The sequence below is a fragment of the Rhopalosiphum maidis genome, chromosome 2 (genome assembly GCF_003676215.2).
Source record: "Rhopalosiphum maidis isolate BTI-1 chromosome 2, ASM367621v3, whole genome shotgun sequence".
Classification (NCBI taxonomy): domain Eukaryota; kingdom Metazoa; phylum Arthropoda; class Insecta; order Hemiptera; family Aphididae; genus Rhopalosiphum; species Rhopalosiphum maidis.
Genome location: NC_040878.1, coordinates 12,029,411 through 12,050,148, shown reverse-complemented (window position 1 = coordinate 12,050,148; position 20,738 = coordinate 12,029,411). Strand labels below are relative to the sequence as shown.

At 26.0% G+C, this 20,738-nt stretch overlaps 1 protein-coding gene across 4 annotated transcripts in view; it reads left to right on the top strand.

The window, feature by feature from the left end:
- The first annotated feature begins 8,901 nt into the window (after nt 1-8,901).
- The window catches only part of LOC113554597 (dmX-like protein 2), a 32,862-nt gene continuing 21,025 nt past the window's right edge, over nt 8,902-20,738 (top strand). For all 4 annotated transcript variants that reach the window (XM_026958510.1, XM_026958508.1, XM_026958509.1 and 1 more), the window contains exons 1-22: nt 8,902-9,246; nt 9,314-9,511; nt 11,694-11,853; nt 12,587-12,805; nt 14,558-14,705; nt 14,766-14,951; nt 15,021-15,217; nt 15,299-15,417; nt 15,880-16,064; nt 16,167-16,540; nt 16,600-17,069; nt 17,132-17,277; nt 17,353-17,500; nt 17,561-17,710; nt 17,791-18,013; nt 18,072-18,235; nt 18,387-18,636; nt 18,694-19,083; nt 19,153-19,313; nt 19,623-19,759; nt 20,366-20,511; nt 20,595-20,704. In XM_026958510.1, coding sequence (XP_026814311.1) covers nt 9,160-9,246; nt 9,314-9,511; nt 11,694-11,853; nt 12,587-12,805; nt 14,558-14,705; nt 14,766-14,951; nt 15,021-15,217; nt 15,299-15,417; nt 15,880-16,064; nt 16,167-16,540; nt 16,600-17,069; nt 17,132-17,277; nt 17,353-17,500; nt 17,561-17,710; nt 17,791-18,013; nt 18,072-18,235; nt 18,387-18,636; nt 18,694-19,083; nt 19,153-19,313; nt 19,623-19,759; nt 20,366-20,511; nt 20,595-20,704 — 4,368 coding nt within the window. In that variant the 5' untranslated portion in view covers nt 8,902-9,159. The remainder of the gene's footprint in view (nt 9,247-9,313; nt 9,512-11,693; nt 11,854-12,586; nt 12,806-14,557; nt 14,706-14,765; nt 14,952-15,020; nt 15,218-15,298; nt 15,418-15,879; nt 16,065-16,166; nt 16,541-16,599; nt 17,070-17,131; nt 17,278-17,352; nt 17,501-17,560; nt 17,711-17,790; nt 18,014-18,071; nt 18,236-18,386; nt 18,637-18,693; nt 19,084-19,152; nt 19,314-19,622; nt 19,760-20,365; nt 20,512-20,594; nt 20,705-20,738) is intronic.

Sequence of the window (20,738 nt, the reverse complement as noted above, 5' to 3'; positions counted from 1 at the left end):
GAATAATACTGAAGGTACATAAATAATTTTAACTATACCCATTAGCCACAACAAAATAATATAATTTCTATCTAGATATATGTATAATTATAACTATATCTATATATCTATCTATTTATTAATACTAAATAGGGTCAGTAAATATGTATACATAGAGTTAGCAAATTATCGATTAAAGGGTTTCGGTTTTGTAAACAACATTCGTAATTTTGAATAAAATAATAATATATTATAGAAATACAACTTCTTATTTTTTAATGAACTGCTATTTTAATTAATGATTTTACTTTTACTACCTTTACACACTTGACAAGAATCACTCGTGCAGGTACCTGCGTATACGTATAAATTATTATACTATCGCATGATAACATCACTAATCGTTTGTGATTTATATTACTTATGTCACTTCCCCAACATAATATTATATTATACTACATGTAGGTTGGTACGCGCTTTAGAGTTATTGTTAAGAATCTCGTAAAAACGTAAAAATGAAAAAATTCCTAATGATTGAAAAAAAAAAATATTGTTTAGCAATTTTAGTTTCCATTTTTTTCTTTTATCAATTAAGAGTCAGAATCTTTTTAATGACACGATAATAATACATTGAACACTCAGAACACTTAAATGGATAATAATATGTTCATAATTTTTACATAAATATTGAAAAAATAATAACGTCATCAAGTTTATTGTTATCTACTAAACCTCATTAGATTGTAGGCATTTAAACGCTAAAAGTACATTAAACTGACATTTAATCACACTGTATATGCAATATGTAAACGTTAAAAATGACATTCAGGATAAGTTATATGAGCTCGCAGGAAACAATAAAAATATTACACTTGGCGTCTATTACTCTATGTGCATTATTTGATTGTGTACAGCAAAACATATTATAATAAAGAGTCTAAATCATTTTTGCGTTATTTTTTAATCTCATATTATTCTTATTATAGTAATACTATACTAATACTATATTAACATGATTGATATATATATACAACATTTTGTGTATAAAGTCTTTGTCCAGACCAGAGAAAAACTATATGTCGGCGACAAAACGTTTCCGGCACAGTCGCCAACTGAATTTAATAACAGACGAGTCCGTCCAGTCCAAGTAACGTTTTATATTACACGAAAATATGTGTTATAATAAGCATGACGTTTAAATCTCTACTGTAGCTGCTATGATATTATAGTAATAATATACATAAAATAGGCACTGCATTACTACAATTACATAGGTACTGCAGCAGTACAGTAATGAAAACTATGCAAGTTGCAAGGTCCTACCTATATTATCAGTCATCGTTTATATTAAATAATTAGAAAATTTATGTTCCTTGAACTCTTAAATCTTAATCTTTTCCGTGTTTGTGTTTCGATAATTTAGCCATTCAGTAATTTAAATACATATATATTCTAATAGTTTGAGTTCTGAAAGACATATCCTAAATACTGATTAGAATTTAAATTGTGTTTAATATTTATAAATTAGGTACTCAATAGGAGTGCACTATAACTAATAGATAGAATTTATATTTTACATAGCCCAACTCAAAAACATATACTTATAACGCCATAAACATAATATTTATACAGTAACACGAACTATTTTCGACCACCAAATTATGTTAACTGTAGACATTTAAACATACATATTATACAAAAATAAATTAGCGAGTGATAATCGATAAAGATAACCAAAATAAATGTAATAAACCTATACATAGGTACCTATTTCTTGGAAATTAATACAAATATTCAAATGCTAGTTTTTCTGTTTCTTACTATAATTTATATGAAATTTAAATATAAAATCACTGGCAATGCTCTTCATAATTACTAATTAGACTACTATTATAATAAGAAATATAAATAACTGCAAATACGACTACTCGTCATTTTACTCATTTTAGTACCTTAATTTATATCTAATATCTATTATAATGTAACAAAAGAATCAACTCCAATATTCTAGTTAAATGTGATTATTATTATATATAGATCAATCATTTAATAACCTTAATACAAAACCATAGGTCTTAGGTAAATATACAATATACCTATTTACTCTCTTTTATCATTTAGATACCTACTGGTAATTGTTTAATTAATGATTTTTGATATTTATTTAGTAATTTATTAATGTAGAAATTATAAAATATATAACATAATAAAGAAACAAATAACATTTACATTTTTATTCGAAAATCATGGAGGCACCTATACGTATATGTATTCACAAATCACAAGCAGGTGGTCCCATATTAATTCAAGTGTTCAAAAAGGTTCCAGATAAAGAGCCTGGAGCAATATTTTAATAATGTTATTATCATAATTATTTCACGAGTATATAATATTATAGGGGGTCGGTATAAAAAAACACATGATGTTATAATCATGTTGACGATAGTCTACTATTAAAGTACCAAGTCATTACAATATACTGTTGTTTTTTTTTTTTTTTTTTGACAGTCAATATACCTATATTTAATTAGAAGACAGTAGTTGTTTTTCAATTACAGTTACTTTAATGAACCCACTATATGATATGTTGATAGCTGAAATAAAACTAAATAAATGGACCTGTATAACTTATTAAAACACTATATAATATAAGACGGTCAACAAAATACATATCATTTTCGTTTTTAATATGATTAATAATTACATAAACTGTATTGTAAATAAATCAAAGTGCATTTATCAATAATAGCTAGGTATGTATTTAGGTCTAATAATATTATAGAATACAAATTAGTTGTATTATAGTTTGTTGGACGAATGTAGAATTGCATAATGCATAGGTATACCTAAACTAGTTACTTTTACAAAACTATATTGCTTTAAAAATATTGTTACATTACAATATTAAATAAAAAACTTGACACTGGGAATTTTTTTCCGTACTAAAAATTATATTAATAATTATTAAAAAAAAATTTAATTTAATGGATTCCATAGTTCATAATAATTTGTCCTGCCTAAATGTTATCGTTTATCATACGCAACACTGCAGTCAGTACACCTATCAAGTTCATTATTCTTACTTCAACTACCTACAATCTACATATTGTATTACATATATACTAAATTTTGTAAAAATTAATAAAGCGTGCGTATTATTAAAAACAAAATGTCATTAAAATGTGTTTTGTTTGGGTGTAGTTTTTTTGCTTTGTGTCTAATTTTTATGTTTAAAAACTTACGATTTACTAGCTGAAATACGTAATAGTAGATATAGAATCATTTAATGTTTTATTGTACCAATACATGAGTTTTGTGCGCCTTTATCACAAAACGTTTAGAAATTAGAAAGAATACAACAATTGTACAGATATATAATCATTATTGTATAATTTATTTAAGTTATTAAAAAGTTATGAAAATTAAGTAAATATTAAAATGCAAATGTATATAAATATCTGGTGAATATATTACCTACATAATATCAAGTAATAGGCATGTTAGTTCCAGCAAACATTACTTTTCTTAAATATATATTATATTACTATTCCCGGTACAGTTAAAATTTTTAATTTAAGTACTCACTGTTATATTATAGTATCATAACCACCGTATATTTTAATTTAACAGCATTTTCCAAAATTGTTTATTAAAATTCAATCTTATAGGTTTTTGTTTTTATATAGGCAAAATTTAGAACTTACTTTGCTGTTTCCGAAATTATTTTTTAAACATTTTTCTATAAGTGCACCTTATATCAACCTATAGACATACTTTAATTTAAATTTTACATTTATAATATAATGTCAAGCATATTAGTTATGTGAGCCTTTATGAAAAACATTTTGATAATTTTCAGTAAAAGTTTGTGAGTAATGTGGATCGGTCCCTTCGATATATTATACTAATAAGAAGACATAATTATGAAATACACGAAGATCAACATATTTAAATTACTTTTTACATCCAATACACACATTTATAAAAATCAATATTTAATTCTAAATATTTATAAACATGTAACAACTTATAACTAAAAACATCAAAAAGTTATAACTTAAATATTGATAATCAACAACAAATTTAAAATAATAAATAAATTATCTTACAAATTATTTTGAATATACCAAATTCTTAGATAATAAATGGCAATAAACATAGTTAAAATAAGTAGCTTATATAATATATAAATATATTATAAAAGTATTATAAATAAAAAATAAAGAATATAACATGATAATTTTAATACTTAAAACCAACGCTATTATATAGATATACATACATTATATATACAACATATTATATTATAATTATTAAAATCTTTACACAACGAAATCACAATATTCATCTATCGAATATCAGTCACCTGGATAATAAGTAAGTATTAACGCAGTAGCCAGTCATACGTAATTGACATAAAATAGGATTATGTATTACATTATATATAAACCAAATGATCGGTGGCGCTTATTAACATTGAAATTTAATACTTTAATTGTATTCATGTTATAAAATATTGCTGAAGGTGGTCAAACATGATCTATAAAATATTTTATATACTATTCAAAGGTTCAAAAGAATATTAAATGATTTATTTTGCTAGCACGCAACATGTAAGTTATTTAATTATATAATAGATATAAATAAATCGAGAGTCACTCTGATATAGGTACAATAGGTTTCCAGTGTACATCGTCATTAAGTATAGGTTTGATAATATATTAATTCATCTATTTGTATCACTTTAATAGATGTGTTAAATTTAGATTCAATTATAAATTATAATTATTCTTTATTACGGCATCGGCATACGAAAAAACGATACCGAGACAGCGTGTTAGTCTTTATATTTCTTAGGATATTTTATTATATGTTTAAATTACGTTTAGCAATTAATTAATTTAATAGATTGGACTAATCATTGCTAAAAACAAATCACATATGTATATTAGGACTATTAAGTAGGTATCTATGTACTAGGTTTAGGTAATAATAGTTATTATTATAATATTACTTTAATATTATAGTTATCAATATTCCTACGTATGAATAGGTTCATAATTTCGTATAGTTATCTTAAAATTAGTTTAAATATTTTGAAAATTATTCATTATATATTTGTGTATATAAAATAGCAATATAACTACATAAGTAAAGGTGTCAACTGTAAAGTTTCAAATCCATACGTTTAATATTTCTTGGATGGAAGGGCTAGCAACAAGACGTGTAAACATGTGATAACATTTCATTTATAATTAATTAATATTGAGTGTATTATACACGTGTCTTTGCTTTTTAAATTATTTATTAATGTTCGTATAGACTAATGAACTAATGAACAACAACTTGACAAATTATTTATTTATATTTTTTCATGTCAAAGAATTGTGGAAATTTGCAGATAATAAGATACTTTATAATAACAAACGATGTAAAGGAACAAAGATTAAAAGATATTATTCGTTAATTCATAAGTACATAATGCATATCAAACTAGGGTAATTATTGAATGGTAACAAGAATGAGACTCACAGCAAATCCAAAAAAAAAAATCATTGAAAAATAGTATATCTTTACAGAAATTATATTATAAGCCATATGATGATAATTTTGTCAAACACTTATTGAATGATGAGTTATGACTTATAAATGTACAATACTAAGTACAAAGTACCAATCAACGAATACAAACAGTATAAATTACTTGTTAATCCTTAATTTGCTAATTTGTTAATTAAATATTGATTTCTGAACATTTAAGTTGAGTGTTTTGCCACATTCATAACTTGGCCAAAAAAAATTGAAACTTACTTATATGAAGGACAAAATGCAATATTATACTAAACTCCGGCGAGAGAATAGGCAGGCATACGAAAATACACGTCCATGTAAAACATACTTTGTGACTATGGATTTTATGATGCTATCTTGTGGTAAGATGTATAGCTACGTACTAGTGTTATAGCTATACTTGTATGCGCCCGACACATAATGTTATGCAACTTAACATACATACATTTTTACCATTTATAAACAGTTACTACTTAGGTTACCCAGTTTCACGCCAATAAAATACAAATTAATGTATTTTAGAATATTAAAAACATAATTATACTAGCATGTTTAAATTAATATAATATTAGGATAAACTGAATAGTGGAAAGCCGTAAAGACTTCACAAAAAAACCAAGTGGTTTCTGAAAAAAAAAATGATTCTGCTGTATTTAGCTGAATTTTACGATTAGTAAGCGGTATAATAAATGTAACATAGTATATTCCATATTATAATATTTACTAAAGACTGGAATCCATCAAACTTGAACTGTGTTCTACAATCATACTTCTTTCCAATAGACATTAGTTCTAAAAAGAATTTGATCCAAACATTGATAAATATTATATTATTATATTTATTATAAATACTTAGGTTTTATAACATTATAGAATATATTATAAATACTATCGAAAATCTAATATTGTTTTTATTTAATTATTTTAATTACAGGAATAAGTGAAGTTTGCTGTTGAATCTTGTGATCTATGGTTTGAATATGAAAAAATAGCTGCTATCCTGTAAGGGCGTGGTATTGTGACAACGGATATAACAAAATGATAAATGTAAAAAAAAATATTTTCAAAAGAATTAAATCTTTTTTACATAATGAGTACATAAATTTATGTACATAAATTAAATTGAGTACTTTTATTGATAATAAAAGGTTAATAAAATGTTAAATCATAACAAAATAAATTCATATTATAATTCACAGTTTAAATATAAAATGTTGTGTCCAAATTTGAAATTGAAAAAAAAACATTTAAAATAAGAATAATATTCTTCTATATAAGAACTATTTTCTTATATATATTTTTTTACATTTTTTGATAACAATATAAACTACTTATGTATATGAAAGATTTTATTAAACTTCCGAGCTTTAGATTACATAAATTGCACACAATTTATATTTTATAATATTTTTAATTGCAAAACCGATTGCAAACGATTTGTCGTTTTGTGCTTATGAATATTTTTTCAAAAATTAAACTAATAAAAATAAATAATGCCCTTATATTTTCAACTCCCTCACTGTTATTTATTTTTGAATTACGATAAAATATCAAAAACTACTTGACAAGAAATAGTTATTTTACCCTTGATTATTTAATGACGTCAAAATAAGGATATCAAACTTAATAAAAAATTAATGTGACTTTCGGTAATTTTTTTTCTTATATACCTATTCGTATATAAATAGTTATAAGTTAAACTTATAAGGATTCTTTTATTAATTTTTAAAATATTGGATAAGAAAAATCAAAATTTGTATACATTTTTAACTACAAAATAGTTTGAAAATGTTTAAGATTTTATGAATTTTAAAAAAATTTAAATTTAAACTCTTATAAAAATGTATTATGAGCATTGTGTTTATGTATTTTAAATATTTTTATGTAGTTACCTATAAGAAAAACTTTTGAGAAACCTTGTATTCAATTTTCAAATATTTTTACCCGGTGAATAATTTTTATCAATATTTTTTTTTTAAAAAAAACTAAAAAAAAGAAAAATTTGAAATGACTATAAATAGCTCAAATTTATAATTTATACCATTTATAGAAAATGATCATGAAAACACTTGGTAAAAATTTCAAGTATCTATGCCTTTAGCTATGCTAAACAATAAAATCCATTTGGTCAAAAACCAAATTTGCTTAAAAATTTACATTTAACTTAATTTTGTTCTTGTTTTAACCGGTTATTTTTAAAAATACTAGGAATTTTAATATTGATTTGTTTTGAGTACAAACAGCTCTAACTTTTTACTAAAAACAATCAAAGATGTAGTTTAAAATTGTTTTAACTGCTTACTGCGCTCATCGTGTAAGAATACACGTAAAAAAAAAAAAATCAATGAAAAAAAAAATTCATAAGAAATCTAATAATGAATGCTATTATTAATATATAATAATAATAAAATTAATAACTATAATAGATTACAGTATACAATATAATTTAAAAGTAGGTTATAGGTATATTAAACTATTGAAGTAATTTAGAACTTACATTTAACAAAATTATCTCAAAAATATTTTGTAGGTTCATTCAATAGTTCAATACCTATTATAAACCTTTAAAACATAATTAGGTTACATACCTACGATTGTATACCTATTATAATTTAAAATTTATATTAATTTACATTTAACTTATTAATAATTTACCATAATAGCATTGTAGATAAAACTAATTTTATTATTTTCCTTCATATACGTGATGTGAACGATTTTATCGCTCATCATATTACCTATATATAGGTAAATATATAATTTAATGTATACGCGGGTACCGTACCTGTCAATTTTAATTATTGATTCATAAAAGTAAATTAAAAGCAGTAATCTACAGACATAATTATGTAGGAAACATAAAAGAAGCTGCGGTGAATGTACAGTTTCTTTTCATTCAAAAATTTTAATTTTAATAATTATTATTCGATAGTTATTCATTGAAGAACGTAAGAAACAATTTGTTTCATACATATTCTAAAGATGCTATTCTAATTACTAACCATTATTCATAAATATAAAATGAGTAACAAGCAGTCTAAGTACAATAAAACGCAATAATATACAGTAATAATTGTAATAATATTATTTCTTGGCGTTCACGCGCCAACATTATCACAATAATTATGGTAGTGAAATTTAAAAAAAATAATTTTTTTCCAAAGAACGGGCATCACTGCGACTCTACTCCTCTCGACTGGATCACCCTACAAAACAACTACTGCCAAGATATATGTTCCGTCATAATTTAAGGTCTATGTTATTTTATGCATAAAAAAAACCTTATCAAAGAACATCCACGACTATAATCTTTATCAATTTATCGAATATTTATCAGTGGCCTTGTATATAATATAAGACTGTGTATCGGTCGGTGTATGTTAGTTGCGCTGTTATTACTATTAATATAATTAATTTTTTCCGCAATTTTTGACGTTCGGGTGTCGTCCTTTTCACCCTTTTTTTTTCTACGCGTTTGCACGGCCATGCGCTCGGCCGATATCGCTCGCGGTGCGACAACGATGTTACGTTAGGGCGGGCGAAATCGGAAGCGTTGCTAGTGTCTGACCCTCTAAGTCGGTCATGCCCATAGTTTAGGCGGCAGACGACATGAACTGCCATCAAATACTGAGCGGTGCCTGTAACGCTGGCGACCGGTGTTTCGCCGTCGGTAGCGTGGAAGGCGTACCGTTCACCGTAAGTATTCAGCATCCGGACCTTCGAACGGCCCCCAACGTATTGCTCATCGTCTGTCTGTGTTTAGGCTTATGCGGCTGGATGCAACATTGTGATACTGGCCAGCACATTCGAACGGGTGCAAATCATCCCCGGTGCGATACACAACTACATCCGCATTAGTTGTTTGGACTGTTCAACGGACACGGGCAAGATAGCGGCTGCCTACGACAATCAGATATGTGTCTTTGAGCCAACTCCGCTAGTTTGCAAAAATTCACCCCATGTATGTTCATTTTTAGAATTATTGAATACCTATTATTGTTTTTCCTAGACACACCCATACTCTTTATAAAATGATAAACGTTCCGGTTTGTTTTTAAATTGAACCCCTTTTTATCAATACAATTATAAATTAATGTTTCTCTCATATTAGGTACTGTGTACCTAAGTAATAATTTTTTAGCAATAGGTTTTAAGTTGTTTTTTTTTTAATGTTATTCACAATATGTTGATACTAGCAAATTATTTTATAAACAATTAATGTGCTATTATTGATAAACAATACAAAGTACAGTGAATTATTGCTATAATTAATAATATAATATAATAGTAAATAGTTAATGCATAAACATTAAGTACCTAGAAATATACTATAACATGATAAGCTTTTCAAAGGATATTCAGTATTTAAACAAGAATCAAACCTATCTTTAACTATCATATTTTATTAAATTTAGTATTTTGGCACCCACTTACTCTATTTCATAATAAAATACAAGCAGTACAAACATATATTAAGGATGTATAAACTAACTTAGTAATTGAGTATTAATCTTCTAGAAAGTCCTATCACTAACTTTAAAATTGTTGAAACCTTTGTTTACAAACAACTCCAACCCTGAACTATACCACCTAATATATAGTTATACATTAATAAAAACAGTTTTTACATAATCTACAAAATAGTCTACAATTATTTCTTCCATAAATAATTATGATTTTATTCATATTTAATTATTATACATTTTTAAATGCTCAACTATTATAATATTAAAAGTTGTAAACTATTTTTAAATTATGGCAACTTATATATAGGTAAACATAAATATACACAATTTTATTAAGATAAATATAAATTTAATTCTTTATAAGTTAAAAACTTTGTATGCAATTTTTTCATATTTTTATTTACAACTCATCACAAATATTTATGTGTTAGTATTGATACAATATATAATATGGGGGAAAGAGTGGCCGAGTGGGCTATAGCGTCGGTTCAGACGCTTACCATCACCAGTCTGAATCCTGGCCACGGACGGTACCTCTCTCTGGGCAATAAACTGTTTAAGGGGCGAGTCCGTTAACCCCCAAACGAGCTAACAAAAACCTACAGGTGCCCAACTAGATATTGTTCTAAATAGATGTCGGGACTAGGTCTTCAGGCTAAAATAATTAATACATATTATTAGTGAACAACAAAAAAAACCACATAAAACAAATTAATTAATACTAAAGTATAATATTAAATGTACTATATATTTATTTTTTTTATTTTATTTATTACTTATGTTAAATATCTTAAATTTACTAACAAATGCATTAAATACATTTAAATGAACACATTTTTGTTATTTATATACTTATATAATATTTTTATAATTTAATGGCATGCAAGAAACAAAAATTCATGCAATTTTTGGTATGTTACATTAGAAAAATTTTCAATCCTCGATATAAACCTTATATAGTCTATAGTTTGGTTTGAATCAATTGTATTATTTGTTTTTATGAAACAGTTATTAAATAACAATAATAATAAGTAACCACTTTAAATTTATTATTGACAGTTAATCCACTTGAAATGTTGTTTATCTTTATGTCATACTATAGTTGCAATAAATTATTGCTTAGGAGAAAAATATAAATAATTAATAAACTACAATTTTTAAATAATTATTTTTATTTTAATCAAAAAACCAACATAACATTTTGCATATTATGTACCCACTGAAGAAAAAAACCGTTTTAAAAATAATTAATTAAACATTATTGTTGTTTCATCCGAAATCTTCCAAATATAAATTACTTAAAATAATAACATAAACTATGAACTACCATTGGCGTAGCCAGGGTGGTGGCTGAGGGGGTTGCAGCCCCCCCTGAAATATTAAGAAAATTTAAAAATTATTTTAATTTTTAATGGTTTATACGAATCACAACAAAATCTAAGATTGTACTTTACAAAAATTTGTCAACCCCCCTGAAAAAAAATACTGGCTACGCCAATGTAAACTATCTAAATTAAACATTTTTGAATTTTAATCATATGTTTTAAACATGAGAAATATTTTAATTTTATATTTAGGTTGCACCTAATAAAGCTCCTAACATTTTTAAATAAAATTATCATTTGCTATTTATTACCTAACTATTTAATTTATTTCATTGTTCTTTTATAATTGTAGCAATTGGATTATAAATGGGTAGAGACTGCTAGCTGGCGAACTGCGTGTCGTATTAGCTGTTTGTCATGGAATTTGGAAGGTACTAGGTTGCTTACAGGGGGCACTGTTTTACAACTATGGCATCAACAATTGCCAGATGAGCCCTTAGAAGAAAATACTGGTAAATATTATTATCAATGTAATTAATATTAATATTATATTTATACAATTAAGTTACATATTTTAGTAATTTATTTAATATTAAATTTTAATATATTTCAAAATTATTAAAACATATAGATAAGATTTAAAAATTAATTGAAATGTGTTATTTTTAAATTTACAAACTATTAGCTTAAGTAAAAAAAACCAAATTTTTATGTAAATAGTAATATCTTGATTTTATTTTGATATTAAAGACTATAATATTTACATAAATTATAATATCTATAGTAAATATTTCACAATCTTTGTCTTATATTAGATATCATATTCTAGAATAATTATATATTATTACAAAAACATCCTTTTAAATAAATTATACATTATATGTACGTTTGTTTAAATATGTAATATCATATAATTTAATTTATTAATTATCCAACTTCTATTTTTAATATTTTTACTTAAATTTATATTACTAATTTACTTGTTTGTGTTTATAAATTTTTATTTTTGTTTTGTAGTAATTAATATATCAATAGCAATTATATCAATTTTAAGATAAGATTGTGTTGCCATATTATATTTGAGCCCTTGTGGATGTTTAACCCTAATAAATAAATACACATTTTTGTTGATACAATATTAATGTTAAATTTTGTAAATAATTAAGATAAATTGATTGTATACCTAAAAGTTATAACATTTATTTTACTTTTTTAACCTTGTTACAATATTTATGTTTCGTATAGGAATGACAAGTGATGGAGTAACATTTGAGATTGGCGAAGAAGCAATACCAATGTCAACAACAACATCCTGTAACTGTGAAGTTCGTGGTTGGGAATGTGTTTGGCAAAAAGAAACTGCAACTCCTGTAGTACACATTGCATTTTCACCCGACGGAACATTATTTGCTACTGCTGGAAAAGATGACAGACTAGTCAAAATTTGGTTTGAAAATAAACAATGTGAGTATTATAAAGTTTTAATTATGGCTGTTGAAAATATTTATGCTATATAAAATAATTATGTTCAAACATAATAAATAGATATTGTATAATAATACTATACTTTATTTTACAATACAGTATGTTCCAAAAGTCCCGTATCACTCGTAACCTAAAGTTATGAAATTGGACATGATCTTACAGTTATAATTAATGCAATTTATAATAATAATAATACCTACGCATATCGCAATTTTGTAAATTATAATTAAAATTATTATTTTGTGTTCTTTCTTTATAGCTATTACTGCTATTAGTGTCATACGTACTGTAGGTTTTGTGTATTTGTGTCTTTAGCTATAACTTTTTATTTCTTACTTATTTTGTTCAATATTTAAAATGACTCATACATTCTCAGTACATGAGTACATTGACATAGTGAAATATTACTTCCGAAACAACGAAAGTGATAGACAAGCTGCTTATAGTTATGGAATTGACTATTGAGTATCCTGATAGTAAAAAACCATTGTACAATGTTATAAACAGATTAATATCTCGATTTTTGGAAACAGGTAAAATTGCATTATCCACAAGTTATAATAAAGTTGCAAATACTTTTTTTTAAATTTTTTTGTGTGCATAACTGCACGAATAATGAATATTTAATACATTTTTTGAGTAATAGAGTCTATCATATTACAGTGAACGCCGCTATGAGACTCACTTTGGGACTGTTGTAACTTTAGGTTCACTTCATGATAATTAAAATACTTAAAAATAGGTAACCAGTTTCGTTGTTCAGCAAAAGATAAGACACGGCTATTTTTATTTCTATTCAAATCAAAATTTTAATTAAGTATGTAAAAGTATTTTCATGCTGAAATAAATATTTTATTATTGAAACAATTGATTTTATTACATTATTAACTGCTACTTGTCATTTATTATTTTTTTTTTTTTTTGAATTGTTTTAAAAGATGTGTTCAACAAAATGGCTATCTTAAAAATTTAAAATTCTTAAATGCATAAAAAATTATTTTGACAATTTTTGAATTTTTTAAAAAAAAAATTTGAATTTTATGCCTTTCAATCAGAATTTCCATACTTAGTACTGTAAAAAACCCTCGTTTTAAATATATTGATTTTCTATGGAGATGTTAAGGGTGATATGGGACTTTTGAGATATACTGTATAGTAACCACATTTTTATTTATTGCGTATCATTAAAAATGTTTCTTATAAATGACAACATTTCGAGCTAGAATAATAAACAAATTGATTGGGAACTTACTCATGTTAATTACAGATTTTTAGTATATTTCTTATCATTTTTAAAACATTACCCAAAGTAACATAAAGTAAAAGTTAACTTGCAATTTACAAACTACCCATATTTAAATTTGTTGAGGTGTTTAATTCATTATTTGATATTTTTGTGGTAACAATAATGATTTCTATTTACTTTTATTTAAATCTTGTTATAATGATATTTACATTGTTGACTAGTAAAATTATTATTATGAAAATATTAATTGGTTCTGTATTAGCATTTACATTAAATTATAAAGTTGAAACTTTAAAAAATTATTTAAGTTTTTTAATCATGAAATTAAATGTACCCTCTATAATGTTGTTTTAATGTATCAATACAAGTGTTCCTATTAATATTTGTCTAAAGCATTAGGTTTACAACATTAACAAACATTTATTTTACTTAAAAATAAATTTGAAATTTTACTTGTTTCTAATATTTATTAATAATTAATATAGTACTTTTTCCATCCAAAAGCGTTGATCAGAATTACTCAATGAGTGCTATTTCTAATTTTGGTGAACCAAATTATGGTTTTGTGTACATAGCTCATCCTCGAGCTGTAACACAACTATCATGGAGAAAAACTAGCAAATACATGCCAAAGTAATTTGTTTTATACTGCCTGTTTGTTATGTTTCTAATATAAATAAATATTTTTTTTAGGGGATCTGTTTCAAATATGCTAGTAACATCATGTCGAGATAACATTTGTCGATTATGGTCAGAAACTGTTTTACCAGATGATGGTTTAGTAAATATGAGCCATTTTGATCCATTAGCTGCTCATAATCCACGATTTCGAACACATAGACATAAGCACAGACTTCTTCAACGACTCAAACATATGAAGTAATTAATCAAAATACTTTTACTCTTAAATAACCTTTAAAATAATTTAATTTTTTTTTCTTTTCATAGAGCTTGTTTTCATATACGAAGACATGCTAAACATCAAGGAGATCTTGGAACTGGTATAGCTGGAAGTACAAGTTCTACAATACCAACATTACCATCTACATTCAGCGTTCACGATTTTCATAGCTACGGGTTTCATGGTACTGGTATTATTCCTGGACTTCATTTTCATTTAGCTGCAAGCATTAATGCTGAAACAGGTAATTTCAATAATTGTTGATCATAAAAAGTTTCTTTGTATAAACTATATATTTATACTAAATTTTCCTTTTATTCTGTAGACATTCCATTAGTGCCTAGTTTATCAAGCACTGACCCTGAAAGAGAACCAAATTTTGTTCTTCATTGGCTCAATAATAAAGAAATGCATTTTTCACTCCAGGCAGAAGCAATACTAAATGTATATTAATTTATAAGTTATAACTAGAACTCAAAACTTGCTGCACATAAAGACTTTAAAATATGTGCACATATATTTTGCAATAAAAAAATATTTAACATGCAGTATAATTAATTTTTATATATATTTTTAATTCTAACAAAAAAATAATTAATATAGCATGATTTAAAATATAAATTACTATATTACAGAGGTGCATTATTCTGAAAGCTTGTTATTTAAAAAAAAATGTAATAAATGATTTTTTTTTTATTTATAAAATTCTTAAATATTTAAAATCACTTTCATTAACTATGTAACATATATTTTTGGAATTTAACTGGATTATGTGACAAGTTTGTGTCAAATCACATTTCTAGTATGTAAATTCTTAAAAAATTTGCAAATGCATAAAGTTTTGAGCACTAATAAACAAAATCAAATTACTATTATTATTTATTATCATGTTAACTATTTTTGTAGGAACTAACCAAAAAAGTAGTTGAAAAAGATGATATGCTTATAAATGAACAATTTGTAATATCAGAACATCACGATGTCGAGTATAGTGATTCTAGACGGAAACAAAATAAGCTTGGTAAAAGTACATCACAAGATGAAAGTGTTAGTGATGAACATAGTTGTCCATCAACTCATCCTACACTGAGGTAGTAATTCATTATTCATATTACATTTAATATCTATCAATATAATTATATAAATAATAACTCTTATGTATAAGTTATATTTATGTTATTATTTTATTTTAGCAATACAACATCTGTAAATTCATTTACTACTGATACGAATCATATAACCACTGATTCTCTTGATAATAAAATTGAATGTCTACTTCGTGATTGGCACCATAGTCCTGATTTATTATTTGCTGTCCATCCTATTGATGGAAGTTATTTAATTTGGGTTGTTGATTGGTTGGATGAATACCATCCTGGTTCATTTAGACAAGCCCAAGTTTCTTTTTCAACTAGAATACCTAATGCATTCCCTCTTGGAGATGCTACTACAATGTCACATAATGTATGTTTATATCATACATCTGGATCAAGTTTACAGCTAGCATTTAGAGATGTAGTTAAAACTGCTGCTGCAGCACCAAGCAGATCCCCTAGTGACGTTCATGGTTAGTTAATTATTTTAAGTTTTTGTATATTACGTAGAATAAACTTTTTTTTTACCCAGGTATAAATGGAGATTATGGCGATTCAAGTCTTCCTAGAGTATTGGAGGAAGATGGTGACTCTTTAGCTGGTGACATTGATTTACATCATCAGAACGAATCAGCTGAACCATCATCATTGACGGAAAATGGAAAACCTAATCGAGCCAATTCAACTATGGGTGAAGATTCTGGAACATTTAACGATATAATATCTGCTCCACCATGTCCAACTCTGTCAATGGTCACTAAACATACTAATGGAACCCTAAATTTATGGCAATTAACCTTTGCTGATAAATCTAAATTTTCTCAAGTCCTAAGTATTGGCCATGCATCTCGAGCTTCTGGTCATCGCTTCCGCGTAAACGATGTGACTTGTCATCCTGTATTACCATTATTGTTAACTACTTCCCATCACAATCTGCCTGATCAAGAAACTCCAGCTTCTCCTTTATCACCTAATCCACCTCCTATTGCTCAACCGCCATCAGTAAGTATATTAATTTCATATTAAATAACATTTACAATTTTATATAGCAAATTCTTTTTCAGGGATTTTGTAGTGAACTTATATTATGGAGAGTTGATGCAGTTGGACCACTTTCTAAATCTGGTGGTGTTTCTGAACTTGCTCGTATAAATTCACTTCAAATATCAGCATTTTCAAATGTTGCTTGGATTCCAACTTTACTACCAAGGTTCTTTTCAAACTTATTTTTTTTTATGTTCTGTTAGATGAATTTAATCTAAAATATTTAATTGATTATTATTAGTACTACATTGGGTACATTATCAAATTCTCCAAGTGCTTGTTTTGTAGCATCAGATGGAGAATGTTTACGTGTTTATCAAGCTGTTATAGATGCTAGAACATTATTAGCTGAAGTATCCAGTTCAGAACACCGGAGTCGAATGGCTGCAGTAAAAGATACAGTTTTGATGTAGTTATTCTATAATTATACATTTAATACTTTATTATAGGACTCAATGGTGAGTTTATCAACCGATGTTTCTTCTGAAAATGATTTGAAACACAATTCATTACATGATCGTATAAAAATTGTTTCTCAACAATCTACTGCTAGACCAGGATGTATTATTCAATTGGATGCTATATCTGATGCAACACATGTAAATTATTATTTATAATAATTATTTTTGTAATTATAAATAAGCAAAACTTAAATAATTAATAATTATTTTCATTATAGGATTGGCAAAATACCCAATTTTTACACGTGTTTCAAGAACAGTTAATGACTGGAGAAAGAGCATCTGGTAGAGGCTTAGTAGATGCTATTTCAGGTCTAGACAGCGAAGAACCTGATGATGATTTTGAAGAACCGTTTTATTTAGTAGTGCTTGAACGAACTGTTCAAGGTACAACTGTACATATGTGGCGTTTAACAATAGCATCTCAACCTGAAAATAATCGTATGTTCAATTTCAATTTATGATTGCCAAATGTATAACATTTTTATTTCATAAATAGCTTTAAGTGAAAGTATGATGTATGTACCTGATAGTCAATTGGTACAAGATGATGATGATATGGATAATTCAGGAAAATTAGGTGCCACAAATTTGGGCGGAGAAGAAACAACTCAACCAACATTGTCAGCCTTTGCCCCTCATGTTTCAATATCAACTATAAAGGTAAGTTAATATAATATATTATACTGACAATTATTCTTGATTAACATAAAAATAAAAAAATGCAATTTAATAGTTTATTGACTATTTTTGTTAAATTATTCATTTAATTGTATGCTGTTTAATTTTTAAAAATGTTGAAATTTTACTTTAGATTTGTACACAAGAATTAAATTTACCTGATGGTGTTGATGTTATTCATGCATCTCCAGCTGGAGGACATTTAAGTTCAGCTTCTATTTACCCAGCTTGTTTTGCGCCATATGTATTTGTAACTGCATGTTCAGATAGCACACTACGGTTTTGGAAATGTAAAATTACTAAAACAGCTGATGAAGTTAGTTACCAATGGGTTGAATGGGAAATGATAAGAAAAGATCGCAAATCCATGATAGAAATATCAGGTAAAATTTAATCCACTACTAAATATTCAACATATTTTAATTAATATTTATTTTTAGGTCAACCATTAAACATAAGTGCAGCATATAGTGGCCGTATTGCTTGTGCCTATAAATATGGAAAGTCATTTACTCGACCATCAAAGAAAGACCCAGAATCAAGATATGTGAATTTATGTGTGGCTATTTATGAGTGTGAAAGTACTGGTGGTTCAGAATGGTTACTCGAGGACACAATACACATGAAAAATATTCACTTGCCTAAACTTCATATTGATCCTAGTGTTGATTTGACATATTTACATGATCAAACAATACTTTCATCTAAAAAGCATAAGTTACAGTCTACTGTCTTAAAAGCATTATCATCAGAAGACTTAGATGGAACCACTGGAAGATGTAATGGTAGAAATGGAGAAAATGAAACTAATTTAGTCAAAAGTAGTCATGGTATGTTAATTGTGTAAATATCTCGTGAATAGTAGTTAATTAATATTTTACCAACTTTTCACTTTTCAGGTTTATTGGCTGTTCCTAGTTTTAGTACCCTTCAGTCATTAAGAAAATCTATTATTGAAAATGGAAATACTTGTCCGTTAACGCAAAAACATATTGTCCAATTAGATTGGGTTTCCAAGGAAGATGGGTCTCATATACTGACTGTTGCTGTTGGTAGCAAGGTAAATTATTGTTTAATTATATGTAAATAAAATGTTTTAGTATGTTTCACATAAAATGTGACTCAATCATATCACTCCAAGAGTTACTCATAATAGTGCGTAAAAAAAAGTGAGAAATTTAAAATTATTATATTTACAGTACTATTATTTACTATTATAAATATACAAACCATTGATTTGAGTAGAATCTGTCATCCGGGGTACTCTAATCGAGTTGCATTTGATGTGAAACATACTATAGTTTTGTTTTTATGTTATAAAATCATTAATTTTGTTTTTGTACTTTAAATGTTTATTTTTTGTACATAGATAATGTTATTTACACCAGTATCTAGTGATTTAGCTCAAGCTAATATGAAAGCAATGAAAGAATCCCAATCAGTAAACCGTCCAATATTACGAAAAGCTTCATCACTAGCTTCTCCCAATTTTGTTGATGAAATAAGGTAAATTTAAATTATAAATATTAACTGATAGTAGGTAATTTATTTAACATAAAACACCCATTGTTTTAAAATCTAACAAAGTGTTTAATAAAATAAGAACATTTTTATTTTAATGACTATATACATTTTTAATTGTATATTCTAAATTTCTAAAACAAAATATTATTCAGAATATGTTGATACCATGTAAAAATCAAATTTTAAACAAGTAGCTAATTAGTAATTAGTTATAAGTATTTAAAGTTAAGACGAAGGAAGTAGTGACAAACATTTTGCGGAGTACACCTGCGCCAATCCACTCCGCTTATCTTAACCTAAAATACTTAAAGTAATTACAATTTGTAAGCTACTTATTCAATTATCAATTTTTTTATAGTTAAAGTACAAAAAAAAATGTAACAATAACAAATATTGTTCTTAAGGTGTTTTATAACAATTAAGATTATGTAAAAAAAAAAAAAATATTAATAACTTTTGAAAATTACTATTTTTGTATAAATGAATCACTCCAGTGTCAAATTCCAAAACATTTAATATTTGCCTATTAGAAGTTTACAATAATGCTGATTAATGTTGATATTGATAACTTAAATTTAATTTTTTTAGATGGATGAAGCTTAGGAAAATTGATCTTACTACAGCAGATGGTTTGCCTCCACTTCCAATGCAAATTTCTTGGGTTCGTGATGGTATATTAGTTGTAGGCATGGACAGTGAAATGCATGTGTATTCACAATGGAAACCAAATACATGTTAGTAGATCAGATTATGTATCCATATCACAAATTATTTAAATAACAATTTAAAATATGACTTAAATATAAACCATATTTAGATATGATTCAAAAGAATGCTTTGTTGTGTTGCAAATTAATACATCAAGAATCTGATGAGCTTCAAGACACTAGAAATCTAAGAGATGAAGATCTTAGAACATTGGCACATGTAATTTGACATATTTAAATAACAAAGCAATAAA